The sequence below is a fragment of the Magallana gigas genome, chromosome 10, assembly GCF_963853765.1.
Source record: "Magallana gigas chromosome 10, xbMagGiga1.1, whole genome shotgun sequence".
NCBI lineage: Eukaryota > Metazoa > Mollusca > Bivalvia > Ostreida > Ostreidae > Magallana > Magallana gigas.
Window position 1 is genome coordinate 12,881,058 of NC_088862.1, and position 13,483 is coordinate 12,894,540.

Genomic DNA, 13,483 nt, shown 5'->3' on the forward strand with positions numbered 1-13,483 from the left:
TCTTACTGGGAATCATTAGATTTCGTGGTTGTTCAATTTTCGCGGAACTTGTAGGTTCTTCTTATCGACGAATTAACGTCCTCCACGAATTAATTAACTATGGTTTTAAAAATCAATTTTCTTCAGTAGGTATATTAGCATACACGAAATTATGTTCCCACGAACATGTAAATTTTAAGCTATCCACGAAAATTAATGATTCCACGGAAATACATTTGCAAAAGATAAAACTGTCACTCACGGAAGACACAAATGAATAATCTCAGCGAGATTCGTCGAGACTGAAAAATTTTTGACGGACGTCTCTTCCGAATCTCAGACCAGTGCCACACAAAGTGATTCGGGAAAATTTGCACCAACTTCGGCCGGTTGTTATGTTAGAAATACGCTGAATTAAATCATCTGTTCGCTTCAACTTTTTACTTTGAACATCCCTTTAACTCCCTATCAACATAAAATGTTAGGTTCCTACCGTTAAAAGATTTATATCCCACAAAATATGAACTTGTTTATTTTTCAATTCATTTCCACACTCATTCACATCTCCAATGCTGAAGAGTTCCAGTCAAGGTCACAAATAGCCTGTTTCAGAATATGTCGTACTCAAAGGTTTCAACCTTATCATTTTATGAATATTTCATTATAAAATTAAAAGGTTTAGTTATAAATACCGGATATTTCCTTTTTATATATTATAAAATCCATATTTTATTTTTTTTGGCAAATAACTTGACATCTAAATGCATTTATAAAGTTTTTGTTTGCCCTTTTATAGTTTTCTATGTAAAACTACGAATACGACATATTTTGAAACAGTCTATTTGTGACCTTCACTGGAACTCTTCAGCATTGGAGATGTGAATGAGTGTGGAAATGAATTGAAAAATAAACAAGTTCATATTTTGTGGGATATAAATCTTTTAACGGTAGGAACCTAACATTTTATGTTGATAGGGAGTTAAAGGGATGTTCAAAGTAAAAAGTTGAAGCGAACAGATGATTTAATTCAGCGTATTTCTAACATAACAACCGGCCGAAGTTGGTGCAAATTTTCCCGAATCACTTTGTGTGGCACTGGTCTGAGATTCGGAAGAGACGTCCGTCAAAAAATTTTCAGTCTCGACGAATCTCGCTGAGATTAACAAATGAACCCCCCCACGAATGTTGAAAATAATAAAACACGTCAATCTTAGAGGCCTAAGAGGACTTATCCCCCTTAATCAATACAGTATGTATTGAGAAAATTGTTTATTAAAATACTTCTATTGAAAATTTAATAAAGTATTTTATAGATAAGCACATAAAATACATATATGTATAATGATATATCATGATCAAACATGTATGGTCATTAAGTATCATGATAAAATATTGTTGACAGTGCAAAACAGATTTAATAATATTGTTTGCCTTGCAAAAGGTCTTTCTGAGAAATGAGAAACTAACACGATAGGTTTTACTTTTTGTAGTGCGTGCTTTCATTGTGGTTTCCACATTGTGCACAATATAATAAAACAATAGTTTAAACCGGTATTTTTGGTATGTAAGTATTTTGAAAGCATTCATTCATTCTCTGCAACCGGATGTGAATATTCACTTCCGGGAACCAGTAAAGACAACGTAGAACAGATGACAACGACAACGAATAACACCAAGAGCAATCTGTCTATAACGAGGGCAAGCTGCTGCCACTCTAAATTGATGACGTCACGTCTGTCCTGTTCCGCCATTCTTTGGTCGTTTTTATCAATTGTTTTGTTAACGCGGTGCAATATTCTCACGAATTCCTTCTGACTTGGGTCTTCCATATCTGGCTTGTGACCGAGTCTTGATGGCATACTTCCGCTTCCGTTAGTGGCTGGTGGCGGTTCGCTGTCGTACACAATGTAACGAGGTGAAGGGACTTGTTCCTAAAAGGCGAGTACAGTTTCTTCTATTAAAGTACTGTTTGACTAAACAAAATCCAATTTTATTTTGCCATTTCATAAAGTTATCGTCTTAATCCTAACCTTGTTTTGAACTGAGGTCTCAGTTTTCTTACCTTGATTTTTTGATTTTCAGAGAAAATTCAAATTTTTATTTTCTTTTAGCCGAAAAGAATGTTTTTAACAAAAACAATGCCATACCATCCCTTCCTCCGGAGCTACAGGTAGATCAATCTTTAAAAACAACATTTTCGCGATGATCCCAAAGAACACCCGTTTGAGGCAGTAGGGTACTTTGTGACCACGTAAGCCTTTGTGGTGAACATTCAGGGTAAACACATTCAAAGCTGTAGATAGTGAAATCAGGGCGATGGACATTCCGTAATACAAACCTAAAAAAAAGGGATGTCTAATAATACCAGGCCTGAAAACATTATATCGTGCAACAAAAATAAAAAAATTAATGAAATTGTTAGTTATGATTGTTATGGACCTAAAATCTTGATTTAAGAAATCGAAGAAAACGCGTCACGTGTTTGGTTTCCTTAACAAACTGTGCAATCAATGACTGTAATCAATTAAATCTAAGTCGTTTGCATTGTTATTTATAACTGGACAAGCTAGATGATTATTGTATACATAGATAACTCTTTCTAGAATCACCTTATTGCATAAGTTTAAATGTATTAATTAGCATGACAAAGAATGTATACACATGTAGCTCCCAAAATACGTTCTGAAATATGCGTCGTATAGATGGACTTTGCACTTTTAAAACTAAACACTTTCCCACTCCAGTATATATTTCTATAAATTTGCTAACTATCGGGTGTAATGAATTAATCTCTTTTTTTCTCCCAGTGTAAAACGAAATTTACATCAAAGCAATTAAAGAAATCGCGTCCTTTAATGTAGCAAAATTGAAAATTAGCCCGTGTGTTTTTGATTACCTAAATGTCGAAATATGCTACCACTGCTTGTCAAAAAGTATTAAAGGCTCCAAGTTTTCTGTATATGTTGATATTTTAATGGTTTCTTTAATTTCTAGCTTCAACAAATACTGTGGTTTCATTAATTTTCGTGGGTATCAATTTTCGTGGATTTTCTAAAAACCACAGTTTCGAGGATACGTTATTTCGTGGCGAAATGTTAGTTGAAATTGGACTTCAATGAACATTTAATTTCGTGGATCAACTTAACAACGAAATCCTCGAAAATTGGTATTCAACGAATATTGATGAAACCACAGTATACGTTAGGTATACCTATTAGGGGCACGTTGTCGGAAACAGGAGGAAGCCTCTCGGCTACAATCATCAGGAAAACAGTCATGGAGAGAAGCGTCGTAATCCCCATAGACAGTTTCTCACCAGAGTCATTGGGCATATAGAACCCGAGCAACGCTACCAATGTAATAAGTATGCACGGCATGACCATGTTAAACAGATAGAACAGCGGTTTGCGCTGAAATACTAGGGTGTAAGTCATGAAGACGTAAGGTTCGGGGCAACACGTGAACACTACCACGTGACGTTCGAAGCTGAACTCGACGATCTCGAATTCGGAGCTATTGACGTAGTTTGAGAGATCACCGTCCTTAGCAAAGTTTCTTATGTCGACTCGATAAGCGTCGAACGTCCAAGACGCAAAGTTCATAGAACAATTCTGAACATCGAAAGGAAAATAACGCACATCCATTGAACATGAACTTTTGAAAATCCACATCGATAACCACGTGACATTTCCGTTGGCGGACACGATGACATTGGTGCTAACAGACGATTGGGCTGTTCCAACATCAGCACTATAAAAAAAATCCATCAATATTTATGTACATTTAATAAGTACCTGAATATGTTGAATAATACTACAGGTACGATGTACGAGTACATTATGAAATATTTATAATCCATTATATTTCAGATAGAAAACAATGTTCGATTACTAGTAGTTTCATATACATTACTTAATATATGCATATAAAAAGTAACCGGTAAGATAACGGAAACCGAAACATTTTTTGTTACAAAAAATGGAAAAAGAAATGCATGTCTAAGGTGATTAACAAACTTTGAAAAAATAACTGTAGAATTTAAAAAAAAACCCGATTGCAATTATCGCAAAATCTCATATATAGCCCTACTATTTCACCTCAACACTACACGACTGTTTATTCTCTGTACAACACAAAAAGTTTCGATTTGTAATCAATACATAGATAAACAATTCTTCGTTACTTTGTTCCGTTTGAAGATAACTTCAAAACTTTGTTAAGCGTCTAAGAACTATTCACCCGAGCTAAGACTTACTTGTCGTACAATAATATGTCCGGAAGCCAGATTTGGTTATACGGCAACCGGATTACTTCGATCCCACCGTATTTCCGGGGATTCCAAGTCAGCATATTGTCCATCCAATTCTGAAAACAGATTTTATTATACAAACGCATTTTAAATATTGTGTTTCTATAACTTACAAATCTGTTGTTTTGACAGTCGATATAGACAAAGCACACGGTTATTAATATGGTTGTACACGAGGGGTTCTACATCGATTCTGACATCATAAATAAATAAATGTTTGAGGTGAACGATAAATCAAGCAAACAAAATGGAGAAATGTATATGAAATGAACATTTCTTGTACAGGACGACGAAAATAAAAGGAAAACATCAACGATGCTCTTACGTAATAAGAAGCTTAGAGTTACATTGTAACTTTAACGTTAACTCTAGAATCTATGTACTAATTTACTGACATTATCTACTGAAATATACAAACAAAATATACAAACAAGATGAAAGAAAACAAAAGTTTCAAAACAGTTTCCTTTGTAGATGTAATTTTGTAGATACATGCACATTACCCTGAATTCCGCATAACATTGATTCATAATATCATCTATCAAAACAAAAGGAGAATGTACATCAATTCAAACCCATTATTCTAGCACTCTGCATCTATATTCATGATTCCATTTCATATGGTTGGTCTTTTTTTATGTATACAACAATAGTGCCAATAAAACAGCATTCTGCTAAAAAGTTGGTATAAAGATGAGAGAATTAAATATGATCAGTCTGTTCATATGGACGTGCGGTGTAGTCAAACGTTTTTCCCGCTTTTCCGAGAAATGTATTAATTACATCATTTTTTTAAAACAAATGTATTAACTGAATTATGTCTCCATTATATCAAAGAGAGAAAAAAAATTAAACAAATAGAACGACATAATTACAAGCAAATTGAAAATGCAGTGTTTTAAACGAATATGAAGAACAATGAGAATGAATTTTAAAAACAATGCTTGGTGAGTTCGATTTATTTCAAAGGAATTAAAATCACAAAAAAATTTAATGCACAGTTACTGTAAAAATGATATGTATCAAATTAAATGGCAAACATGCTATTTGATATAAAATTAAAATGGACTCGCTCTGTTTCATTTTTATCACTTCGATTAAAGTTTGCGTTTTTGCAAGTAATCACAAGAGAGCAATATAAAAACAGGTTTGTGTGAAATAAAACACGTAAAATCTGCCTGAAGAAAGGTTAAGATAATTCATCTTTTGTTGAAGACTGATTTAATATAACGCTAAGCATGAAATGAAAACCTTTTGGCTGTTTACATCAAATAAAACTAGACAAAACTCATTGAATCTTATCTCTGAGTAACAAAGAATTATACGATTCGCACGCCGATGTTTATTGTCAAAGAACTTTTTTCTGTTGATGCGGGTGCTCTCTCTGATAATCCAATTCCAACAGACATTTATGCATCGAACGAAGCAAACAAAAAGAAAAATTACTTCTTGTTACATCTTTTGTGTTTTGTTAAAGCATATTTAATGGAAAATCATTGAAAAACATGAGTTTCACATTCACATATTTTTGGGTGGTGATAAATGGAAGAAGAAAATCTCATTTTGATTACAAATAAATTATGTTTCATGCGCAAAACATCTTGCAAAGCTTTCTGCAATTTTCATTTTTCTTTCTCTTTTTTGTAGTGTCATATGATATCTGAAGTTATTCGTTACGTTTTATTAAAATGCGTTTCTTTAAGTATCATTGATGTTGAAGAAAAGAACATTTACATTACAGACTGTTTGTTGTGCACACGAGTCATAAACACTATGATCTTATATAAGTTAGAACCAACATTATGGAAAAAATGTTCTTTTATAAAATCTGTTTTCCAGTAAACTAATGTACACTTTTTTTTTTTTACACGTTTTAACGTTAATCAATTTTTTTACACTGATGACGAAAGATTCATCTTAAAAAGGATTCATTTTCATGATAAGGAAAAGGTGATGAAAGATTCAAAGTTTTGGTGATTAAGAAATAAAAAAAAAGTTTCTTTGACATTGATACAACTTAATTGTATAGTGTTGTGGGCTGTTAATTAATCTACCATAAAACAAAGATTAACGACCCTTCTATTTTTAAGTTGCTTTCTAAGATAATTGATGTAAGAGCATGTGAAAAGAAACTTACCAGATTCAGCCAACAGTTAGTGGTAATTATCTGATTTTTTTCGTCCTACAACGATTAGATAAAAACAATTGTACAATACCAGAAATACAAATACCACTGATCAATCTTCTACATTTTTCAACTTCAAAGACATTTCCAGAGCACGGTTTATTATAATCATTTAACAATTTCTTTTTCCTCCACCTTCTTTGCTGAATGAACTTAACAGTATGAAAATACAAGATAATACTGAATTATCGTCGATTGTTTTATGTCATGGCGCAATGTGCAATTTTTAACAAAGGAGCAGTGGGTTCTAATAAATGAAATGATTACAGCTAAAATTGAAGTTAACTGACATTTTTTAGGACACTAAGCATAATCCAAATGCTCCAATAATGTTCTGTGATTAAAAACTAATACATAATGATTTTAAAGATATCAATTTAAAAAAAAACCCACACGAGACACCTAATAATTAAAACAGCTAAAAATACAAGCATAAATGGATCTAAAAGAGATACTTGACTAGTAGATAATTTGATAAATAAATGATATGTTCAAGACTGTTGCATAAAAGACTGAAAACCCGAAGCAATCTATATTACCACTCGAAGGAAAGTATATATTTCACACTTTAAAAGCTGTGTAATTTACTTTTTCATTAGTACCCTACCGAACCTTGTTTTTGTACATTTATCTTTGGTAAAGAATGGATTTTGGCATTATGAATTGCAATTTAACCCATCCCTCCCCCTACCCGAATGAATTGTATATTGCTGGTACATGTATGTGATTGTTCATGTAATGTGATTATTAAGACGTCATCTTTGTTAAAATTCAAGGTTGCTGAACAGCTTAAATTGCTGAACATCTCTAGTTTTTATATACCAATAGATATGAAAGTAATTCTGGATTTTTTTTAACTACAAAAGAAGTGATTTTTCATATATCGTAAAATTTGAGTGAAAGAATTGAAGGATTTTATGTTGTCGTGGATTAACTTTACAATAATATCATTCTTTTCATATGTTGATTCTTGATTTGTCATACATTGGGGGGGGGGGGGTAGGCTAGTATGCCCCTATGACTCCAACTTCTCAATCTTTCAAGGTAAATTTAGGAACAATTATCTTTGCTCCGAGAAAAAGTGGGGTGGGGGGGGGGGGCTGAACCATCTATGATGCTATGTCCTTAATGGTTAGGTCTAACTTTGCAAAAAAAGGGGGGGGGGGGGCTAGGCCCCCCCGGTTCCGACGCCTATGTGTATGGAACAGAGACTACAAAACTTTGCTACTGCAAGTTATATAAACGAATGTTAATGTAGGATGGAAATGAGACCTGTCAAAGACGAAAGTCGTATACAGAAATTGAGATATTTAACAACGAGATTAATGTTAAGATTATTATCTTATTTGCATTTATTGTTTTGAATAATAATAAAAGTGTTTAACTGAAACAAACAATGCAAAAATAAAAATACAAATATCGGGGGAAAAGTTCTTTTTTTTTTGTAATTTATACATTAGGTAAAACTTTACCACATCAATGATCTGGGCTAGAGCAACACTGAAGTTGATGGTTGTGGGTAAAGTGTGGTTCACAGAGGGACGGATCCGTTTATCGTATCTGGACATCACGTCTCGGATCAGACGAAACTCGTTCTCATCAGCGGCCGTCAGCAGAAACACTGCAAAACAAAGGCACTTGCATTGGTTTGTTGTCGAAGTCTGAACTAAATTAAAGAACAAACTAAGGAAACATTTTAGTGAAAGGACCATTGCATCTATGTGATGGTTTTGTCTTGTATGTTTTAAGGTTGCTAAGTTTCTGTTGCCTTTTTTCCCTATACAGACAATGGTTAAAAGAATAATTGATATATTTACTATGGTATAATTTAATCAATTATAATTTCAACAATTTTTAATTTTGAAGTGCCAAATGTGAACAACAAAGTCTAATTTTTTTTAAATGTAGAATTGTAAAGAAAAGTGGTTGACAATCTAACCCCTATTTCAGAAAAAAATCTATGACACACTTCATCCTCTTAATTCCGTTGAAAGATATTGAAGTATTTTCGAATACTACCAAGATTTAGATACACAGTACATATAGATGATGAAACATATTTCTATAGAACTTATATCAAGAACGTAATATTCCAAATAAAGAATTAAAAGAACTTTAAATGGGATAGAAAGCATTTCTTTGAAAAAAAAAAAGATTAATTGCTACGTTAACTAACCTTCAAGAAAGCACCAGCCAAAAAGTATGACAGACCAAATGTTTCTTCCTCTGGACGTTGATGATATCTTGTCTAAAATAAATTATTTGCATGCTATGTTACATGTTTTCTTTTATTTATTTAACAGCAAAATCCATTTACATTTGCTAGATATCCAGGATATTAAGACAGCTACATTTATTACAGCTTTATTACTAACAAAACAAATCAAAAGTATTATTATATAATAGATTTGTCAATAGATTTACCGTATCTCCAAACAAAGTCATTAAAAAAAATAACATGATATCAAGGTTTGTTAAAATAGTGTCCTATCAATGTCTAGTTTTCAGACTTTTCAACTCAATCAAAATTGTAAAGAAAAGAGAAGAAGATGGGGAATTAAAACTTATATTCATTGATACACGCAATGTACTTAAAAAAAGAAACCTCGCAACTAGAATTCTCTAGGCTTGGGTGATTCAAAACCGTATATATCAATTCAGAAAATAAACGACGCTAAATCTAAGCATTCTCAAGCAATTGTAATCCATCCCCATTCATTAATGTCAGAGTTTTTTGCATCTTTTGAGAAGAAAATGAACTTAAGGTCTTACAAAAGCGATGGAAATCTTTTTTTGCTTCTTAAGTTGAAGTTGAAATGAACGGTCCATTTCGATAACGATTTTTGGTTTGCCCGAGTTTATTGAATTCAGGCACTTTTGGCTTTGTGTACGATTCTTGAGGCAGTTAACGAATCCGCGAAACTAAGAATCAGGAGGAAAAACAATTTCCTGATGCGAGTTTTGCTGAGTCTTTCACAAATGGACTTTGATGATTGTTCTACCATTACAGCCCTAGGTAATCGCATGGTATGGATCCTGAGGTTAACCATAAAAATGACCATGAAAATAAAGAATAGAAAGGAGTATAAAATTGCACTTTTCTTTGTGACAGGCGTGGGAATGAGATTAGAATGTTTCAAAATGTGCCTTAAAAGAACTCAATGGAAAGATCTCTTATTAAAATAAGAGTTGGGGAAATCAGTTTACTAATTTTAATAAATACACATACGCGTAAATAAACATGGACACTGATTGTATCTTTTACATTTATGTCCCATCCAGAGAAAATCTGTCATCCTTATGTTCACATTTAAAAACCAAGACAAAAAAAAAAAAAAACAAAACAAAACCAAAAACCAAAAAAAAGAAAAACAAAACAAAACTACAAACATAACAAAAACAGCCCACGCAAAAGTTTGACTGCACAATGCAATGTTGAATGTATCAATAATCGCTATTCGGACGATAAAATGTTGAACAGATGTACATTGTACATGAATAAACAACATATTTCTATAGAATTATGCAACAAGCAAGGAGTGTACTTTTACATGTACATATATTATACAAATATCAGACATAGTTTTTATCATAAAGAAATTTCAGGCATAGTTTTTATCATAAAGAAATATTTGGTCATTGTTTGGAATGTCATATCATAACTTTTGACGCACTCCAGATTTTGATGCTGCATTTAAATAAACTTGACTTGCATTTATATCTACTTAGGAATTCCAAGCATCATTTTTAGATATAAAAACCAATTTTAGCACTTCTCGTTAATATGGTTTCATTTTTATGAAAAAATCATTGAGTACAGAAGAATACATTAATTCATACAAAAGAAACCCATTTAACACCCGTTAACCTGTTGTTCACAACATGCAAAAAGGAACCATCCTGCCCCTCGCCCCCCCCCCCCACCCCCCCTAATAAAAAGAAGAAATAAAAAAAATCGAATAAATTGGAAACAAAATTAAAAAAATAATGAACTTTTAAATTTTTAGGTGCCATATGCATTAAATTTTATCAACAAACTTGCAGGAATAAAATTTCACTTACCCATGATGAATAAGTTACTTTTGATCAATCCTTAGTAAATCTCCTTTTCAGCCTTTCAAATACTGCAGCAATTCTTTTTTTTTTTCTTTATAATAAAAAAAATCCTTCACAATCTCAAAAGCCGCCTTCATGTAATATCGCGTTCGTCTCTTCGCTTCTATTGTCACCAAAACTGATATTTCTGTTTACTTTCTAGTTAATTTATCTTCTACTCAGCACCTGAGTTCGCACATTAGTTATTTGTATGCTTCATTTGCCAATTTTCCTTCCCATTTTTTTAACTCTCCTTCTATCCTTCTTTCCCCGTTTAGCAAATATTGTGTTTTCGTTATTTAAGCTCGAGCTGAAAGAAGAAAAAAAATAATACGATCTGATTAGCAACAGATTGCCACGAGTGCTGGGGTTGAGCCGTGTCAATAAGTAACATCTTAAATAACTAACGACTTGGGAGAAGCCAGGGTAAAATGCTTTGTTATCTATAGTTACATCTGTGACCAACCGCAAAAAATGTTGTAATTATATAATGATTGGACGTTTTTTGTTCATAGGCATATAATTAAATTTAATGATTTTTTTCCCGCATACTCTGCAATTGACTCGATTGTGTTGTATTTTGAACCACCCAGCGTATGAATGGCTATTAAAAAGAAAAGAAAAACGAAAATCGTTTCGCGAACAGTACATCTTTGATAGCATGAACAAAAACAAACGATCTCTCACTACATAAGTACAATTATCTAAACTGTTGATTTGCTCATATTTGTTTTTTCCTGATAAAATGACTATTATCAGGTGGTAAGCTTTTTAAACCTAGATATTACAAAATGATCAATCTTGCATATGATGGTGTCTTTGATTACATATTTATCAATTTTACGGACATAACGCACTCTGATATGATACAAATTAATTCTTTACCTTGTAGATAAGCACAAGCATTTTTCGGGTTTTTAATGAACATTGCAAAATCCTTACTTCTCAATTTTTACTTATCGTATGCTAATGTGCAATTTTCTTGTCATCAATCGCGAAAATGTACATACTTTCTATATATAAACGCAAACAAACTAATGTTTCTAGAAATAACTGAACATAGTAATAGAAAGGCAATCTGTTTTCAATAAGGCAATGCGTTAACAACGAAGAAAACAATAGGAAAGAACCTCTAAATTGATATTTATCATTACGTACATGTATCATTAAGTTGACAAATCGCCGAAAATAGCGAGCCCTTATTTATATATGTTCGTATTTTGCTATTAAATCAGCGTCTAGACATATAACAACAAAACTCAACAACAGCACAAAATAATAACCTTCCTCCAAAAAAAAAAAAAAAAATCAAAATACAGCAATGCGGCAAAAAAAATCTTGACACGGAATTTTTAGATTTTTTAAAAAAGTTTACCTTTTGTACAACTTACACGGGTCTTGTTAATTCCAACTTTTTGTATAATTATGTACCATCTATGATAAATTGTACGTACTTTGCAAATAGGAGTAGATGTGCCATCAATGGAAGAACTCTGATGGTATTTAATGCAATTTCTTAATGTATGTGGATTTAAGTCGTATTAGGTCGCATTTGATACTCTATGAAGTCGACAGTATTGTGAGGAACATATAAGGTTTGTTTATTTTTAATTTGTTTGAGAAGATAGTGTTGTTGTCGTAAAGTGTACTTTGCCTTCAGCAATCTGACTTTAACAGATCTTTTCTGTGTGAAAATGTTGAAAATATATTATTTTATCCTGCACTTGAATTTTCTCCGCATCTTGTTTATCATATATTTTGCTTGATAAATACCATTATGATAATGATTTTTTAATCTGCTTACGCATGCATGTTCATTAGGTTTACATTGTTAAAAAGAGAGATGAAATAAGCTGTTGTTAGAGATATTGAGATAAATATTACAATTGTAAAGTTACCCAAAAAAGTGTCCACTTTGATATGTATGTAAATTAAAAACTAAACAGACTCCGTTTTTGTTGCCATTTTTTTTTACTATTTCAATCTCCTTTAAAAAGAGCTTTGTATATAGTAAGATATAGTTTAAAGCATTAAAATCATTTATAGTTCATTTTTATAAATCTGTTCCTTTGTTGACTACCCAGTCTCTTTAATATATACCTGTTTAACCTTTAGGACCTAAACAAGAAAAATAGCCAAATGTACTAGTATTTCGTTGAGAAATACTTTCTGTTCAGACAGGAAAAGGTAATATGTTTTAGATCGTCTGGCCAAGTCTGTTTGTAACCGGTCCTTACAGAATGCGATACACAAACCAGATCTTCCCGATGTCCGTAATTGCATTTAGAATGCACCAGCAGAAGATCTGAGGAATAGAAAGCAGATCAAAGACCGCAAGTGTCGTCTGCTCAAAGATCAGTGTCGTTTGGTTCGGAGACATTAGCAGACGATCTTCGGAGATGTTGGATGACGCATTGATTTTGGGATCTGCAGGGAATCCGGCAAACGATGGGTTCTTCGAAACGTGTTAATTCCTTGCTAAAAATGTTGTTGATTCTTGTAAATAATGTTTGATTTAAAAGCGGTAGCATGTTTGTGAACAGATTTAGAAAGTGAGTGTTTCTAATGCAGGGAAAAAGTTTCCCATGATGTTTGTATTAAGGGATTAGCGCTTAATTGAAAATCTTTACGACTTAAAAGGGGTGATTTCGTTTATCTGTGTAAATAGGTGGAAAAAAAATAAAGAAGAAAGGAAAAGTAAACTATGTACATGTAGTAGTAAAAAGATAATTTAATTGTGTACGATTATACTTTTTTATTGCCAACATGACAAGAAAAAAACATGCATGGGAATAGAACCTTTATTGGAAAAGCGCACGTTACGGAAATATGATAGGAAATAAACAGTTTTTATTTAAATTCAACCCTTTAATGCAAATAGCCTATCATATATTGTATATTTTTCATTATGTTCT

The 13,483-nt window shown here is 32.4% G+C and overlaps 1 protein-coding gene across 2 annotated transcripts; it reads right to left on the bottom strand.

The window, feature by feature from the left end:
- Nucleotides 1-1,157: 1,157 nt before the first annotated feature.
- LOC105322635 (neuronal acetylcholine receptor subunit alpha-6) lies at nucleotides 1,158-10,954 on the bottom strand. Of its 2 annotated transcripts, XM_066073687.1 has the most exons (9): nucleotides 10,536-10,954; nucleotides 9,246-9,509; nucleotides 8,650-8,721; nucleotides 7,946-8,094; nucleotides 6,426-6,470; nucleotides 4,235-4,344; nucleotides 3,191-3,729; nucleotides 2,127-2,317; nucleotides 1,158-1,910 (listed from the first exon to the last, which is right to left on the bottom strand). In XM_066073687.1, the coding sequence occupies exons 4-9, from the start codon at nucleotides 8,039-8,041 to the stop codon at nucleotides 1,563-1,565; spliced, it is 1,329 nt and encodes a 442-aa protein (XP_065929759.1). In that variant the 5' UTR covers nucleotides 8,042-8,094; nucleotides 8,650-8,721; nucleotides 9,246-9,509; nucleotides 10,536-10,954; the 3' UTR covers nucleotides 1,158-1,562. The 2 variants fall into 2 exon arrangements, with proteins under 2 accessions (XP_065929759.1, XP_065929758.1); XM_066073686.1 differs by lacking the exon at nucleotides 9,246-9,509.
- Between the last annotated feature and the right edge of the window lie 2,529 nt (nucleotides 10,955-13,483).